Here is a 17,895-nt window from a genome sequence, read left to right on the forward strand (position 1 = left end):
CATGGAAGTGTATCCAGTTCAAGGACCTGACTGTGCATGTTCTTTACTACTTTCATATGTTGTCCCATCAAGGAGAGGGATATTTACAAAGCATTACCTGCTTCAGTTAGAGTGTAGGCATGGAAGCTCAGGAAGAAAAGGTGTTTCATTTCCTTGCTTCAGGATGTACCCCACATGCAACAATATTTTCCCGTTTTATTTTGCTCGTGATTAGGAGTATCAAGTGTTTCTTTACATTTTTTTAACTCTGAAAGAAAAAAAACCTTTAACCTTTCTGCCTCATTAAACGTGCAGCAAGCCTCACAACACTTAAACAAGCATCCCATGTGAGGGGCTCTTGACATCAGAGTTTTCTTTCACAGATGCCTGATTACTTCCCCAAAGGTGTCTGATTACTCTTTGCTGGAGTCTCAAATGATGCTGTTTCCCATCAGTGGGAATTCACCTTAGAGTACCATCTTTAATTATGATCCTAGACTAAGTTAAATAATAAGCAGTCATAAATCCACTCTAGTAAAACTTTGAACTCTAACCGAACAGCTGGGACATCTCTCTAGTAGCGTACAGGTGATCATTTTCCTTTTTTCTCTTTGTCAAGCCATAGTGATACACAGTTTGGAGGTCATTGTAACCTAGTGCCACTAGAACTACCCAAAAGGTACTTGGATTTTCCTTCCCGCATGGCTCCAGCTAGCAACCTGCAGTCAAAGGTACAGCACTGCCCAAGCAAAGCACTTTAGTTGGTATTCATTACTTCACAGCTCCTGACAACAGGAAAGAAAGCTAGGCTTCCTACAAAGAAGGTGTCTTTTCTGCATGGCGTAGCATGGCGTGGCACGGCATCGCCGTGCTGGAGTGCATCTCCGCTGCAGCTTTGTCTGAAGTTCTGCTGGAGATTCAGCACGATGCAGTGACAACGTCACTCTGAGGCAGATAGTTCAGAGCACTGACAGCAGTATTTCTCAATGAGAACAAGTTGTTTGCCTCAATTAGCGCCTTTGTTATTGCTCCCAGTAATTTGTTTTGCTTTCTGAATGCCCGTGTTTTATGAGAACTCTCTCAAAACAACTTCACGGTCTCTTCATGCCCTCAGGTTCTCTCTGGGAGGCCAAAAAGGGGGATAGGCAGACAAATTCTGCTCTTACAGAATGCCATGCATATATGTTATTCAGACCTAAATGACCACAAAATATTGCACAGCAATAAGTGTAATCTCCTACGTGAAGCAGCATCTAAATTTAAAACAGTGTAAATGTAAATTTAAAATTGCACATTATTGACGTCTTGGAATTGCTAAAGCAAAAAGATACTCTCTATTTTCCTTAAAAATCTTAGGGAAAAAATGAACAAGAACCTTTTTAGTTAATTTATGGTATGTTTACCACTTAATTGTTCTCATGCTTTGGAAGAATCTGTTTTACAGGTTGGTTTCCTCACAGATTAGCAACTCCTTCCCCGTTTCCTTGGATGACCGGACTTTTCCTCCTTTCCTTTTTGATTTCATATTGTTATGAAGATTGTCCTTTTCCGATTCCATTCCCCTTTCATGGACTGTGTACTTTAATCAGGTCAGTGCCCTACTACTGTGTGCTGGTGCAGATGAATCTATGTATCATTATTAGGATTTCAGCTGGCGCAGCAGGCTGACTCGGTGCAAAAGGTTGCACTTGAGGGTGGTAACACCGTGCTGCTAATTGCTTGCCCTGCATCTTCTCTGCACTGTGGACTTGCCCAGCTGCCACTACGCCTCAGTGCTCCTAGTAAATGTACTCCCTTACTGCTGCGATAGTCTCTTCTGACATGAACCTTGGGTAGTAGCTGTAATCTCTTTAGGCAGGAATCAGTCTGCTCCTTGTGTGTTTCTTGTCCTTTCCACCTCAGATTTGCTTTCCTCATCCATGTCCTGTTCTGCAAGGCTTGGTCCTTGGGCACGCAGTTGTCTTGGAGCACACTGTGCAAAAGCAGGAGAGGACAGGCTTCTTCCAAAGGTTCTTGCATTAGTCAGGTAGAAGACAAAGCATTACAGCAAAAGGCCTGACCCATTTTGAAAGGGAATTGGGTACAAAAAGGTGTGGTGCATGTACTTGACCTCATGCTTCCCCTTGCAGCAGCTCTGTTCTGCAGGCTGCTCTTTTCACCTGTCGTAACCTCGGTGAGGTTGTCATGTGGAACAGCATGGGTCCACACCTGAATGTAGTGGGCAGCATGCCAGTAGGTTTATTAATAAACAAACAGTAATTTTTGCACTTGTTTAGATATTATGAAAGGCCCACAGCAAAAGAGCAAGAGGAATTCGGTGTGAAAGCTGAAACGTGGTTTGGGTTTGTAGCTGCCACTAAAGCTAGCAGAGCTGAGTACTTGTAAAGGAGCTTGATGATTTATTCCACTTAAACCCTCCAGGGAATTCATTTCTGTGCTGCCTACCTACTGGTCTAGCTGTATGGCCCACAGAAGCACAGAAGTACTGATTTTAATTTCAGTGTTGACTGTACTTTGTACCATGAATGCCTGCAGCAAATCCCTCACATAGGAAAAAGCCTCCAAAAGCTGCAAAAGGGAAGCCACTTCCCCACCCTGATTTTGGACATCCCTGGGGCACACACCAGGGCTCTCTCCCTGCCCTGTTGGCTCATATATCCTATGCCTTGTGGTGCAAGCCACCCTCACCCAGACATGGCACTTTGGTAAATGCAGCATAGACGCAGACGCATCCTTCCAGCAGGAATTCCTTCTTGCTCCCCACACCGATGAGCACGTGCCTCTGAACATGATCACACGTGTTATATCAGGTGCACCGTACAGATAAGGAGGTGGGTGTACACTTTAAACACAAGGCACCCTCTGTGCGTGCACATATGTGTAATATAAACACAAAGCTTGCAGGGCAGATCCTCAGCAGGCATTGGCTTAGCCCAGCATGGAGCAAGGCTGATCTGCGCCTGCTGAGGGTTCAGGCCGTAGCTCTAGAAGTGGTGTTTGTGAAATCTATGAAATATTTGGGCTCAACCACAACATAGTAAAACACATAGCCCATGCCTTTCAGTAAAACAGGGTCCGTCGCTGTGATGCCATGGAAACTCAAATGCTACAAAGAAAGCCATACAGGAAGGAATCAAATGCACTCCAAACGCTGGCTGTACATTCACCTCAGGAAACGGGTAGGCAGCAGAGGGGCAAAGCCCGCCTGCCCAGAGCCCCTGTGTCAGAAGTGCCCCCATGCTGGTTAGCTCGAGAGGTTGCTTCAATGTGCTCATAAAACAAGTGAGGGGTCTGTCAATGTCCCTTACACCTTAAGAAACAACCTTGTTTGAAGCACAGTGAAAGGTAAGAGCAGGGAAGATAAATAGTCTGTCTCCTAGCTACATTCTGTCTGTGGATTGAAGTAGATCAACACAAATATTTGTGTGTACAGCATGCTCCGGAGCCTGCAAATGCCTGCCGGCAAAGTACAGGCAAAGGTAAAGGAAAAATACATGCTTCTCTTTAAAGCAATTATCCTTATATATTAATAATGTCATTTATAAGCACTGCGAGAAGTTAACAGCACACAGGAAAGCAAAGAAAAAGAATTGCAAACATTTAGTAAAAGGAGAAGGGCAAAAATGTTGTAAGTATGCCTCTCAGCACTTCTCCATGTATTAGAGCATGTGTTGTCTCTGCATATGATCCTCGTAGTCTATTTGTTATCCTTTGGGAACACAGCCCTCGCTGAACTCCAAGATTGAATCAGACAGCCAAAAGAATGCTGTTGTTTGTCACGGGTCACATTCTCTTCTCAGGCATTTCCATCGTGCCTCACCAAAGTAAGGTTGCTGAAGCTGGCACTGCATCACCTCTGTCACCACGATGCTGTTGGCATGGCACTTAAAGCAAGTGTGAGTTTTCTCATTGGAGTATAGCCCATATTTCTGCATTTCGGGGCTTATTTGAGGGGTTAATAATGAGCAAGGATATATGTGTGTGTATAGATACATATCATGAAAGTATTTTTCTTCCCTTCCATGTTAGTGGCATTGTTTTTGTCTTGACTGCAGTCAGGATCGTGCAGGCAGAGTGAACATGGTGCAGTATTTTGCCAATAGCACAGGCATCGATGATGCTGTTTTCAGGCTTCTCTGAAATCAGCTGGGGAAACTTGGGGCTGAGTTGGGCATCCTTGCAGCAAGTGGTCTGTCTGTCCTGCAGACCAGCTCTTCCAGGTCCTTCCCAGTGCTGAGACAGAAGGGAAATAAGCACCCTCTCTGCCCTGAGAGCTTGGCCACCAACTTGATTGCCCTTATGGGGAAGAAAGGAAAGGTTGCAACATCTGTATTGGCCTCTCAGTTTCTCCTCTCCTGACCTTGTGGGAAGAAATCCCCTATCTACCACGTGCTTCACTCCTGCATTGTAAGGAAAGAACAGGATTTCTTGCCACCAGTCCCTGTGCATTTCCAGAACAGGTGAGAAAAAGGAGAAGTGAAGCCCCTCTCACTTATGGCCAGCAGCTGCGGACCTGAGCAATACAAGCCCCTCATCCCTGTATTTTAGCTACCTCTGAGCAATCCTAAGCCAGCAACATGCTGGGGGCACATCCCGGCGCAGATGTTTCCTCCCTCCATGTATGAATGGCTTCAGAAGACCCCTGCCTGTCTCTGTCTCACCACAAGGGATTGAGGACTCCACTGGCACGTTGCTTTTCTGTGCAAGAAAAATGTCACAGCTCTACCACACAGTGCATATCCCACGGCATCAGGGAGAGGAACAGCAGTTTTGTAGTGCTGAGACATGAGGGAGAGAGTGGGATTTTCCAAAAGAGGGAAAAAGAACATAGCTAGAAATAACTGCCTTTAAAGTGGTGACATTTCTATGCACAGAAGAGCTAACTTGGAACATTTTTAGAGGATTTTATAAATCCCTCTGAGCCCAGTACCACTGGATTCATCACATGAGGCACCTGCAGTACAGGGAGAAGATATACAAGAAATAATCCAAAATACAGGTGCTGTGCTCTGTCAAACTTTCCCTAAATAGTTCTTTTTATAACCACAGGTAGCATATGCAAAAAGCATAATGAAACGCATGAAGTTTGGCTGGTTTTGCTTTTCCCTCTTTGAAAGACAAATGTAGGCTGCTTTTTTATTTAAAAAGTAAATAAAAGCTGTTATAATCTCTTACATGCCCTTTCCGCAGTCATGGGTGTATCTAAATATCAGTGGTTAATTTTTTGCAAAACAATAAGCCCCCTTTTTGTCTTTCATCTCTCTGAAATGGAGCTGCCAGGAGCTTTTGGATTAAGCTTTATCGGGCTTCAGTTAGGAAAGCCTTGTGGAGGTTACGTAGCCAAATACAACATACAAATCAAATTATGGAAGAGATGAATGTGGAGTTGTTAAATTAATTTTGTTTGTTCCAGCCCATTGGAATGTTTTTAACATGAAGAAAATAATTCTCTGCTGTACGGCTGGCCTGGCCAGTGTTTAGGACCGTATTAGCATGCTGCATTTGTCCACGAGTGGCAAACAGGTTTGCTCTAGGCTTGAGTGAGCCCTGGAGGACAAGGCTGGCCAAGATGCTGGCTTGCCCCCGGCCTTCCCGGGCAGGCTGATCTGCAGTGAAGCGACACAGCCAGGCTGCCAGGCAGCCCCACATGTGGCTGGGAACGCTGCTACATCAGGTCAGAGGGCTTCCCTCTGGATGCACCCATGCAGCCCAGCTTTTTCTGCAGGACTTCTCCATAAAGCAGGAGCCAGCGTGCCTGCCAGCTTTCCAGATCAGGTTATCTCCAGCAGGACTGTCTGTAAGCTGGTGAGCTTTGGGGTTTTTATTTGGAGAGGTCCAGGACATGCTCCACGCAGAGCGTCGCTGCCTGATGTGCAGCATGGCCCTGGTACTGTGAATGTCGGTGCTGATGAATGCCCCTCAGGTGCAGCCCTGTGGCCCCTGCGAGGCTGTTCTGCCTCCAGGAGGCCAGCAGTGCACAGTCTCGGGCATCACACCACACCTACGCACAGCCAGTTCAGGTGTCTCTGCTCTGGATTGCATTATAACACAGAAAGATGTCCTGAAATCCCCCTCGATATTTTTATTATCCTGTAGGATCTGAATTTAAAATAGAGCATTAGTAATATTTTCTCTAAAAATAGCTGAGATTTGCTATTTCAGTGTGAAATGTTGCTGGTTGTTGGGTTTGGTTTTTTTTTTTTTTTTTTTTTCCTCAAGCAGTCATGTTTCTCTTCAGTGCAATCTTATTCAATCCAGAGGAACATGCAGGCTTCTCGCTCCCTGTCCCAACCTCTTTCTACATCTGTTTGTCCTTCAGCTGCACATTTTGTAAAATCAGTAGAGGCTCTTTAGCATTAAAAAAAAAAAAAAGAGGAGCCTGCAATTCTTTTAATCTTCTACAGAAAATACAAGGCACACAGAATATTGAAAGGAAAATTAGGTCTGTGGAAAATGCCAGTTGTTTTATAAATGGTCAATTCATTGCACTTTTTTCTTGCTTTTCAGGCATTTGCTATGTTATTATGTATCTCTTTAATTAAATAATCAAATTGAATTATTGGATCAAGTTTTTTATTATTATTCCACTGTGTCCTGAGCAGGTTTGGTTAAATTAATAAAACCATATGTTTCATTTTATAAAAAAGATTTCTTTCTTTGCCCATTCATAAACTGTAAAAAGAAAAAGAAAAAAAAAAAAAAAAGGAAAAAAAAAAAAGAAGTGGCTGAGCAGAAAATGCAGGTTATTACTTAATTACATCAGGTTCTTCTACGTGCCTTGGAGTTACTGAAACGAAGTCGTACTGAGTCATAAGAAGTTCGTAACATTATTTACTGTGAAATAGCAGTATTGTAAATTCAATCTCCTTTTAGCTGGCTGTGAAGGCAGCTTGCCCCAGTCATGCAGTGGCCCCAGTCAAAACCCGTTACAGTATGTCCAAGGGAAGTTACTGCAGTCCCTCAGCTGCCTAGAAGTGCTCATACCCCTCTTGGATCAGGATGCACAGTCTTGGAGGGTGTCCTAACACTGAGCCTGTGAGTCTCCATTTATTTACCCTTCAGGTATACCTGCTGCTTTCTCCTGATTGGAATGAGCTGTTCTGCATTGCATTGATGCTGGCTGTGATGGGTGGTGTGAAATGGAGGACATGGCAGTCTCCTCTCCCTAGGGTCATTGACTTAGGGACAGTTCAGAGGGGTGTTGAAATTCAGGTAGATCTCTCTGTCTGTCCTGAAGGGTGTCTGGTTGAATTATTTCTAGAACAATTTGATGCATGATTACTTTAACTATATAAATCTTTGAATATTCCCGTGGAGGAGGACTGGGTAGGACTTCTAGGTCCGGGTAGTCCTTCACTGTGGACTTCAGTCTCCCATCAGATTTGACTAGGTGGAGCAGTAAAGGCTGGCGGAGCATTTTGAGGAGTAATTCTGTGATGAAAAGGGCTTCAAAGGGAGCAGCTTTGATTTATGCAGTTATCAATACACGGTGATGTAAGTGAGAACTGATCTGACAATCTCAGAGGAAAGAGGTGAGCATGGAGAGGCACACTGAGGCTCACGAAGCTCTGTAAATCCTTGTGACTGCTTTTAGCTGTGCCCTCTCAGCCGTGCTCTGCAGCACCCAAGCTGGATTGCCAGCAGAATGAAGTTTTGGTCCCTTCTACTCAACGTAAATAGAAACTTTTATTCATTTGGTCAACAAGCAAGTGCTACGAGATACGGCAGTGTTTGTTTGCTTTGCTGGATCTTCCTGTGCTAGGCAGAAGGATCTGCTGCAGAACTGCAAGATCATCACCACTCATGACAGGAGCAAATACCAAAGCCTGCCCATTTCTGCATATTTCAAGCATATTTCTGCAAAATACGTTCTTTTGTTCAGCCTGCCTATGAAAGGTATTTTTCTGATGCAATGGTAATATTGGTGTTTACAACATGTATTCATGTTTATTTAGGAACCCTAGCTATATGAGTATTTCAGAGATACAAGACCAATCTGGAATTCCAGGCCTAGAAACAGACATTCCTCCCCTTCAGTATAGCCAGGACTCCCTAGAAGTGAAATAATGTTCAAATCTATAGCTACAGAGTTTGTACAACCTGACTGTGCTGACTTTAAATGGAAAAGTCATATTGGGAAAAATAATTTAGAAAACAGTGTCAGCACGATGGGCTGGGTGACACTTTGACTTTCCCTGGCAGAAGTGGCCATCTCCTTTGCCACAGCACATGTGTTTAGGTATCATTTCAAGTGATTTTTCTTGGTTCAGAGTTTATATTTGGAAAGCGAATATGAGTCTGTCCTGAATTGTGTATTTTAAACACGATTTTTAAAGCTTGGAAAAAATCTAAACTCTGTAGTTGGAAAGTACATGATGGACTTCATAGATAGCATATGAGTGCCATCTAGTGTTCTTCATTAGTACCTTGACCTTCACATTTCAATTGCTTGAAAAGTATTTTCTGCGGTGGCTGGGAGCGGGCTGTGCTCTGTATCACATGAAGTGTTCGTGCTGCTTTTGTGTCAGGGCTTGGTCTTCTCTGGAGAAGTTTGGGTTTGGGCATCTCCAGGAAGCAGAAGCTGTAGTTTCACCATCTAGTTAAGCTGTTCTGACCTCCCCATTGACTTCAGCTGGGGCAAGAAGTAACTTGTGCCTCTCCACTATGGATGCAGTCAGGAAGCCGTAGATTTGGGAGGCTGGCTGGAGGAGAATACTTACGGAACTAATAGTGTCATATTTTCAGAGGTTACAACTATTTCTAGAGCCTGCAGAGCACGCCAGACTATTTACCCCCTTCATACGGCAGGAGACTGTGTGCCAGGAAAGGTGGGGTTCAGATTTAAGTGAACTTGTGAATGTTGAAATGCACAGCTCTTAAGTAATCAAGTTAAAATATATGTGCAAATGCCGGGACTAAAGTTAAGTCAAAGAACTAAGCAACTTGGCTGCAGAGAATGGTTTCTCTCTCTCCCTTTCCCCTGGAGAGCAGAAAGCAGCTGCAGGTGGTATTAAATCCCATTGGTCTCAGTGGATTGCAGTCTAAGCTATTACTGTAGGCAAGGACATTAAAGAAAAAAACACTGGCTCTTAGAGTGAGGCACAGTTCTCCCTGTTTGTTTTCTCTCTGTTATTTAGGAGAGTTTCATATATTTTTTTTCTTTTTTAGCTTGCAGCACTCCCCCGGTCAACATGAAAGTGCAGCCTGTGAACAGGACAGCATTGCTTGTAACCTGGAACCAACCAGAGACCATCTACCACCCTCCAATCATGAACTACATGATCTCCTACAGCTGGACTAAAAATGAAGATGAAAAGGAGAAGACTTTCACCAAGGACAGTGACAAGGACCTGGTAAAACCACTGCATCAGCCCCAGACATATGTGTCGAGCTATCCTTATATTGTGTTCTCAGTAGAAGTAGAGGAGGAAAGCTGTTGTTACATTACAGACAGGCTAGCATTTGACTTGCTGTGAATTGCTATTAAAATGTTAGGCATTAGTTGAACATTGCCTAACAGACTACCCAAAACACTGGAGTGTGAATTTATAGTTTATGTGAGTGCATAAAGGACTAAATCTGCAGACACATTTTCATGTACTGTTGCTGAGAAGCAGCTGGCTCAGGAAATAGTTAGACTATGAATACCTTTTGGCTTCTGTTCAGCTCACAGATTTTCACATTAAAATCCTCGATCCCCAAAACCTACTCCTGGGTTCAGGCTTTTCCCTGGGTGCAGCCCCTTGCAGTCTTTGGAGTAGTTTCTGATCAGTAAGTGCTGCCTGCAGTACTTGTGTCATCAGGGCTAGAGGATTATTGCAGAGAAGCCCTGTATAAGCACTGCCTCAGTCTGGCTGTAAGAGAAAGAGGGAAGAGCAAGACAGTTCCAGCACAGATGCAAACACTGATCTATCTCCTCCATTTAGGATTTGATCTGCTTGTCATTCCTGTCTAAGTGGAAGCAAGTATTGTACCGGTCTTTAACGTTCTCTGCATATGAAATCAAAGTGACATATTCAGGTTTGAAAGGCCTCCGTTTATTGTTAATCAAAGAAAGCCTCTAGAATAATGAAATCAGTAATTGTATATGCACATAAAAAATGCAGCAGCACAGAGCGTTATTCCTAATGACTGTTATCGTTGGCGTTTTTTTTTTTTCAAATACACAGTCCTCTGGGCCCATTCAATCAGTTATACAATAATACTTCTCTTATTCCCTTAGATGAAGATTCTTTTACTTCATTTCCATTTATATTTTCAATTTCCCCACTAGACATTGTTATCTGGGTCACATTAGGGAATGATGTGCCTCACAAAATCAGAAAGGAATCTATTGAAAGGCACCCAAGGTTATGATGTATTGTAACCTCTCTCTTGTCATAACTTCGCACTCTTACGGGAGATTTTATTTTAATCGGGTATAAGGAGGAGAACCTTAATCAGCAAAAATGAGGTGGGCACAGAGACAGCGTCCTGTTTGAAGTAAAAGAAATAATTAAAAATGCAGGGGATGTGATGGAGTGATAGCTTGGAAATAAATTGCAGTGAGACTCTGTGCTGTGCAGCAGAGCTTGGAGGTTAGGAAAGCAACGACAGCTTAGTCTACTGTATGGGCAAGAGAAGAAAGAAACTCTTTTTAAAAGGAAAGTGGAATTTGCCTTTAGTGCTCTGGCAGAGACAGCTGGGCTGTCCCATCTTGAAACAGAGCTAGACAGTGTTTTGCTAAAGAGATCACGGGTATTTCAAGTGATCTACGCAGCTACTGGTGCTGTCTGCTTGAAGCCATGAACTGACATGATTGTGGTCTAAGGCAACACAAAGGAATAGCTGGAAGGCAGCAAGGCAGTGTCTTGAGTGTGAGAGTATAGAGGGACATCCCAGCCCAGGGTGCTGAGCAATCGTGCTATATAGGCCACCAGCATCAAATTGCCAGAGCCAGTTAGTTGCAAAATAGTCAGTTTGAACATACAGTGACTTTCTGGGCTTATACCAGGTTCAGGACTTGCATCTCTACCCACAGAAATCTCGTTTCAGTTCCTGTAAAGTCAAATAATTCATGGTGTAGGTATTTCTGAGGAGAGCAGACTCTCAAAGACTGTCATGAGAGCAGGTGTGGGACATGTTCACATCTTTCTCATGGACAGAGTCAACAGGGTCTGGGTGCATCTTCTTTATCCCAGGGAAGTTGTTTGACCTTTGCCTTGCTTTCTCCCAGGGGACTAGAGAAAATTTCCATTTAGATAAGAGTTTGTCTTACGTGGCACAAATGTCCTGTGTTAGCACAATGCTTTATATATTTCAAACTGATCGTGGACAGTACTGTGGGGGTAAAAAACTGAATAATATCTATTTTTTTTAAACAGAAGGCCATCATTAGCCATGTCTCACCTGACATCCTTTATCTGTTCAGAGTTCAAGCAGTTTGCCGAAATGAAATGCGTAGTGACTTTAGCCAGACTATGCTCTTTCAAGGTAAAAAAACAAACATGCATACATATTTTTACATTAAGTGACTCTGTGTGTGTTTAACATTTTCTTTGCAGAGTGCAATATGGTGTGGAATGATTTCAGATGATGTTTGAATGCATGCAGGTGATGCTCACTTCATATTGTGACCAGTGACTTTATTAGAGTCCTATTTCCAATGATGAGGCTTTGCCTACACCTTTCTGCTGGCAGGGGTTCATCAGTTTTTAGGAGAACGCAGAGATTTTCTTGGTATTAGTTTTCTAAAACAAATTCATTGAAGACTGTTTATGCATCAGGGGCACAGCTATAGCAGAATGTGAGTCTGTGGTGTCTGCTTTATGTAAAGGGAAAAAGAGTTCAGCCCCATGTTGAGAACCAAACGTGGAGAGATTTTACCATGCTCACAACATCACTGATTTCCAAAACAGTTTAAGTTCATAAGAGATAAAACCAAGATATGGTAGGATATTTTTCCCCCCCAAGGGCTAAAGTTTTGCTTCTACCTGGGAATTTATTCCTAATGTTTTTATTAAGTAGGGCAAAATTTGTCTCTGCTGAGAGCACTGCATCCCACTCTAGTTTACAGATGTGTAAACCTTGGAATGGATAGCAGAAAACAAAAGAAGCAGAGAGTTAAAAATTCAAATTCTTAAGGTGAAGCAAGGAGTTACATTAGTTAGGTCTGATGCTGTAAATATAATAGAGGCTTTTTAAAATTTGTTTTTGGAAAATGGGGGTTCAATCCTAAGCTTCTAGACTTTAGCATGTGAAATATATCAAACTGTGGACACAATTTAGTTGTATTCCAGTGCCCATGGCGTGTGCCATGGTGTTAGCAGTATTGCAGGGAGAGCAAGGATCAGACAAGAAACGTCCCATCCAAGCACTGTCTCCCATGTAGCTCACAGTTTCTTAGTTACTTATCTCAGCGTAGCGTTATAGAGTTGAAGTGCCAGGCAGAAGTCAGAAGCCTGTGTATTACTGATTGTGGCCTCTTTAAGCAGATGATAGAATGGAAAGATTCTCTGAAGTTTGAGCACGATGCCTATTTAATTACAGTTAAAGGAGTAAATCCTTATTGACAATTTTGACAGATACTGTCTGGGAACTCTAGCCCAGTGTTCAAAACAGTGGAAATGATACACACATCTGCAGTGGAAGTAAATGTTACGTTTCCTTCCATGTCTACCCATAAAGAATTTATTTTCCAAATATTTGGCTGTACACAAGATCTAACCTAAAAATAGCATCTACTTGAGCTTTCAAAACATTCTTCAGAGTCTGATTATAGTTGTACTTCAGATAAATAGTGATAAAGATAATATTATCATAAGGACAGAAAGAAACTATTATCATCAGCTGCTCTGACTTCCTGTGTAAGTCAGGACATTTCTTTCAACTTGGGTTTGAAGGAGAGCATGTGTTTTCTAGCAGTGTACTTAACATCAGCATTACCAGGCCTGAATAAAGGCAAACAAATCTCTCTTCAGTCACAAGTGCAAAGTTAGATGAGTAATACCAAGGTTGCCTTAACTCCAGACTGAGACCAGCACACGTTTTAGACTTCATTGCATGCAACAGGTCTTCTCTGACATTTTCCTGACAAGTCTTTGGTTAGTTACCAGTTCATTCACAGGCCTCAATTTCTTCACCCTCTTGACAGGTTTAATAGTAGCAATTCAGCACTTGTTTAGCAAGAATTGTATACTGATACGGCTGTCAATTCCTGACTCCCTTCCCAATCCGCTGAAACGCTGTTATTCTTTGTTTCTCAGCTAACACTACTCGAATTTTCGAGGGGACCAGAATTGTGAAAACAGGAGTGGTAAGTTGTGGTCATAAATCACTGCCGTGAGCTGATGGGCATTGGTAATTTGGGGCAGCGTTCCCACCAGGTGGCAGCACGATGTTGTAAATCTGCAGCAGGCCTGTGCTTTCCTGGGAAGGTGGTTGTTCAAACCTGCCACAGAAGGTTTCATAACCTACCTAAAATATTGACAGGGTTTTGGCTTTCTTGCTTCACATTCCGAGAGCCTTAACCAATGGGGAATCAAGTGTTAAAAAATCTTCCAAACTATTTATTGAGCTCATTTAGAGGGATTATGTAATCTTAATGATGACTGTGTAAATAAATTTAACTGCATTTATTAACTATGTAGCCAAAAGTCTATGTGACAGGAATCAGGCTTCATGCACAGCATCTTCATTCATCCAATGCTTTAAGGTTATCTGCTACTGTGTGAATAAAGCCTTAACAAACTTTTTGTTTTAATTTTAATTCAGCCGAGACTCTAACAAGTCACTGAAAAAGGCTTTTGTATTCCAGAATCAGAAATCTTGATACATTTATAGTAAAAATGGAATACATTCTTTCAGTTTTGAAAAGCACCTTTCAGTTTTGAAAGCTTACTTAAACTATCCGTAACCTAAAATTCTTGTATTCAGTGCACTGAACTGTTCAATCAAATTTATGGACTGAATTCATGCTATTGAATTTGCTATAAGTACGTTGCTTCTGGTTTTATTCTGTTCCAGTTTGATATACTCCCTAGTAAGCAAGTAACGCATACAAAGCTTGAATTTGAATGATTAATGTTTGTTTAATGATGTATAGAGGTATTCTAGACTTATAAAATCTGCTGTCAAATTTTAATACTCAGTCCAGCTTTGAGACCATACATGCCAGCAACAAGCAAATCTCACAACGCCTTAGGGATTTATGCTGATAAGTATCCGAAAGTTTCGATGCTTATTTAAAGTTTTGGCTTGAAATCTTTAAAGCACAGGTTTTCTTTTGAGATCTCTGTTTCTCTGTGATTGCAGCTGGTCAAAAATAACATGAGAAAGCCTTTCTTGTTTTGCTGCAGTATTTCAACTACATGGCCTGATTGAAACTGGGAATTGCAGAGAGATGCAGATATACCGTTAAGGCAGAGATTTCAGTTCCAGAAATGCATAGACATTTTATGGTCTTGTTCAAGGTTTAGTAGGACCTATTTAACTCTTGTGTGCCCTTGTATGATGCGTGCATTCCAACCTAATGCTCTTCTTGTTGATGAATTCAATAATGTGAGACATTTTTGAAAAGATGGAGAGGGAACATAGTAAAATGGTTTGAGCAGAAATGTTGATCCTGGCTCTTGCACAGAATTACTCCTTGGCCTTAGACAACTGACTGAATTTCAGTGTTTTTTCCACGTGTAATTTAAGGAGGTGGATTGCTTGTCTAGTTCTTCAAATATACGCCAAGGTTCTGATAGGTAAATTGGGGAAATAAAAATAGTACCGTCCAAGGCCCTCACAATGCATGTGGGAAGAGCCAGAGTTCCCTGTCAGAGCTGACCCACCAGCCATGGATGCACACGTTGGCAGCACAACTCTTATTCTGGGACAGCCCTTATGTAATACTGTATTTTTAAACTTATGTATTCTGAGGATTAAAGAGATATGAGTAATGCAGCTAAATTCATTAAACTTCTTTAAATCTTTTTCCAAACCGAGAGGAAACTTTACACACAAGTCACCAGTGACGTGGGTCTGTAAAATAAAGATAACAATGAAGAGGCTTCTGATGATAGTGATCGTTCAGAAATGGCAAACACAAGTTTCCTCTCAGCGTTGTTTGCCATAGCATGGCTCTGTTGCTTGTGCTGTTCCTGGCTTGGCCTTGCATCTAGGTGGTTTAGGTCTTTGTTTTTTTAAAAGCAGAATTGCATTTGTATAGAAAGGGAGGGAAAGTAAAAGAAAATTGATCCCAATTAGTATACAGGGGACCCTGCTGATGCTCTCTGCTGTGTTTTCTTCCTCTCTGCTGCCGTTGACCTCCTCAAGCCCACGGCCTCTCCTGCCTCCTCAGCCGACATGGCTCCCATCAGTTCTGGCTCCTCCACGTGGACCTCCTCGGGGCTCCCCTTCTCCTTCGTGTCCATGGCCACAGGGATGGGGCCTTCCTCCAGCGGCAGCCAGGCCACCGTGGCCTCGGTGGTGACCAGCACCTTGCTGGCGGGGCTAGGTTTCAGCGGTGGTGGCATCTCCTCCTTCCCCAGCAGCGTGTGGCCCACCCGCCTCCCTGCAGCGGCCGCCCCCAGCAAGCAGGCTGGCCGGCCGGTGGTAGCGACCACCGAGGCCGCTGCCGCCGCCTCCCCAGGGCCAGAGCGGGACTCGGCGCTGACGAAGGACAGTGAGGGAGCCGAGGAGGGGGAAAAGGATGAAAAGAGTGAAAGTGAGGACGGAGAGAGGGAGCATGAGGAAGAAGATGAAAAGGATGCCGAGAAGAAGGAGAAAAGCAGGGCGACGGCAGCCGCGGAGGCGCGCAATACCACAGAGCCCAGCGTGGCCACGGCTTCCCCCAACCGGACTGCTGAGGAGGAAGGAAATAAAACCATATCGGGTGAAGAGCCAAACCAAAATGTTGCCCCCAAGGCTGGACACCCTGAGGAGAGTTTTACCGAAGCAGATGCTCAGCCCCAGCCTCTCCCTTCCACCCAAGTGCCGCCAACATTCACCAACGAACTTTACCTGGGGAAGATCCCAAGAAGACCAGAGACAACAAGAAAACCTCTTCCAAAGGATGACAGGTTTCCAGAGGAATACCCCTCAGACAACAAATTCATCACCATTAACCCAGGTGAGTGACCTTGTTTTTACCAGCATAAGACTGTTGGAAAATTGCACAAACCAAATTCCTTACTGATGTCCGTTTGATAGATTTTTGTGGTGCCTGGATTCAACGATAGACAGGCCATCACAGGACCAAACCAACAAATTATTACTGGGGGAAAGCAACAGGAAAGAATGGTATTTTTATTTTATTAGGACTGTTTCGTGCCTCTTGTGCTTCTTACTAGAAGAGGAAAAAAAAAATGTTTTGGAAAATGCTACAAGAAGCATTTTTTTTTTTGATTGTTTGTTTATTTTTAAAAGGGGGGGGAAATGCAGTGAACTATGGTTGTGAAATTAATTTGGAAGATTGGTTGATGTGCAGAGCTGGTGTTTCATGGGAAGCTCTGTATGCTATCGGCTAATTTTGTTTATCTGCAGGATTCTCCCTGATTGGTTTTGAGACATTCTCCAAAATACGGGATAGTTGGGGGTTTATTTGTCACCACAAAATCTACGTGCTCTGATCTTTTAAGACCAGGCACCTTTTGCACTATGCTTACCTCCTTTTTTTTCCCTGTGAAAAAAATTTAGCCAGGCAGAGCTCACAGATTTGCTATATTTGTCTTGATGAGAATTAATGATGCTCCTGTACACATCAGCTCTGGATATATGTACCTATTCCACAGTATGTGCACAGCAAGTACAACCTTTGGAGGCATGTCCTGGTGATCTTGTGCATCAAGTCTTGTGTGGTCAGAATTTGCTGCACAAGCCTATGCAAAGAGATGCCCCTGGTGCTCCCAACTCACTGTGCACCAGGTCCATGCACGTATTCCTGCTTGGGAAGCTCTACGCATTGATGAGGAAAAATTTGCAAGGAGAAACGGACTACTTTCATACAGATCTATTTGCAGAGTAAGGACTGGGATTTAGATATGGCAATGAGTTTGTCTGAGTGATTGTATATATTATGACAGCATTTATAAGATAGTGCATGTTTTTACTGTTTGTTTGTTTTTTTACTGTTTATTTTGCTAATCTGTAGACGGTTTTCTAATTTTGTTTTTTCATCAGAGCAGTTCTAGAGTTAGAATACTGTGAAAAAAAACTTAAATATTTATTTTTCCCTACATTTACAAACACAAAAATGCAGACATTGTGCACTCAGTTATAGCTCAGAACCAATTTAAAAAAACAAAGCTAAATCCAGTCTTGAATAATATTTGTTACAGAAATGCTGACCTGACTGTAATACTGTGAATCATAACTGTTCTGTAAGAGAACAGATTAATGAAGAAGCCAAGAAACTTGCACCAGGTTTTGCAGATATATATATATATTAAATACACTGCTGTTTTTCTTATTCCTCACCCGGCTATCTTCTTCAAAGTCCAGTGCTCCCACTAAGTGTAGTGTGAGATGCCTGTCAGGCAGCTTTCAACATGCCACTTGCCCTAAAAACCTTTTAGCAAGAAGGAGGGAACGTGTCCTCTCTGTGCTTTGCAATGCTGAGAGTAGGCATTCAGCACCATTTAGGTTTGAACCCCAACTGTTTGATCTGCCTGGGTGAACCTGCCTCTGGTGTGGCTGTCTTTAGTTGGTCTTAACTTTCTGCTTCCTGGTTTCTCATGCACCAGATTCTTGAATGGCCCAAATATGACATCCCTTACATAAGCCCTAGCAAAAGCCCTCATGGCTTATTCTCAGCCTAATGTAAATCGAAGGAAAGATGGGTAGCCGGTCATGCTTCTTAGCTCCTGACAAAGGGATTGTTGTTAGATTGGTTTTTATTCCATGAAGAAGATAAAGATCAATGAAAAGTTGGGGAAATATTGTTCATATTGC

The 17,895-nt window shown here is 42.8% G+C and overlaps 1 protein-coding gene across 1 annotated transcript in view; it reads left to right on the forward strand.

Annotated features, from left to right (window-relative positions):
- The window catches only part of PTPRG (protein tyrosine phosphatase receptor type G), a 397,438-nt gene that overhangs the window by 307,282 nt on the left and 72,261 nt on the right, over positions 1-17,895 (forward strand). The window contains exons 9-12 of the mRNA XM_032193863.1: positions 9,148-9,332; positions 11,343-11,451; positions 13,224-13,273; positions 15,280-16,075. Coding sequence (XP_032049754.1) covers positions 9,148-9,332; positions 11,343-11,451; positions 13,224-13,273; positions 15,280-16,075 — 1,140 coding nt within the window. The remainder of the gene's footprint in view (positions 1-9,147; positions 9,333-11,342; positions 11,452-13,223; positions 13,274-15,279; positions 16,076-17,895) is intronic.

Source organism: Aythya fuligula, chromosome 10 (genome assembly GCF_009819795.1).
Source record: "Aythya fuligula isolate bAytFul2 chromosome 10, bAytFul2.pri, whole genome shotgun sequence".
NCBI classification, from domain to species: domain Eukaryota; kingdom Metazoa; phylum Chordata; class Aves; order Anseriformes; family Anatidae; genus Aythya; species Aythya fuligula.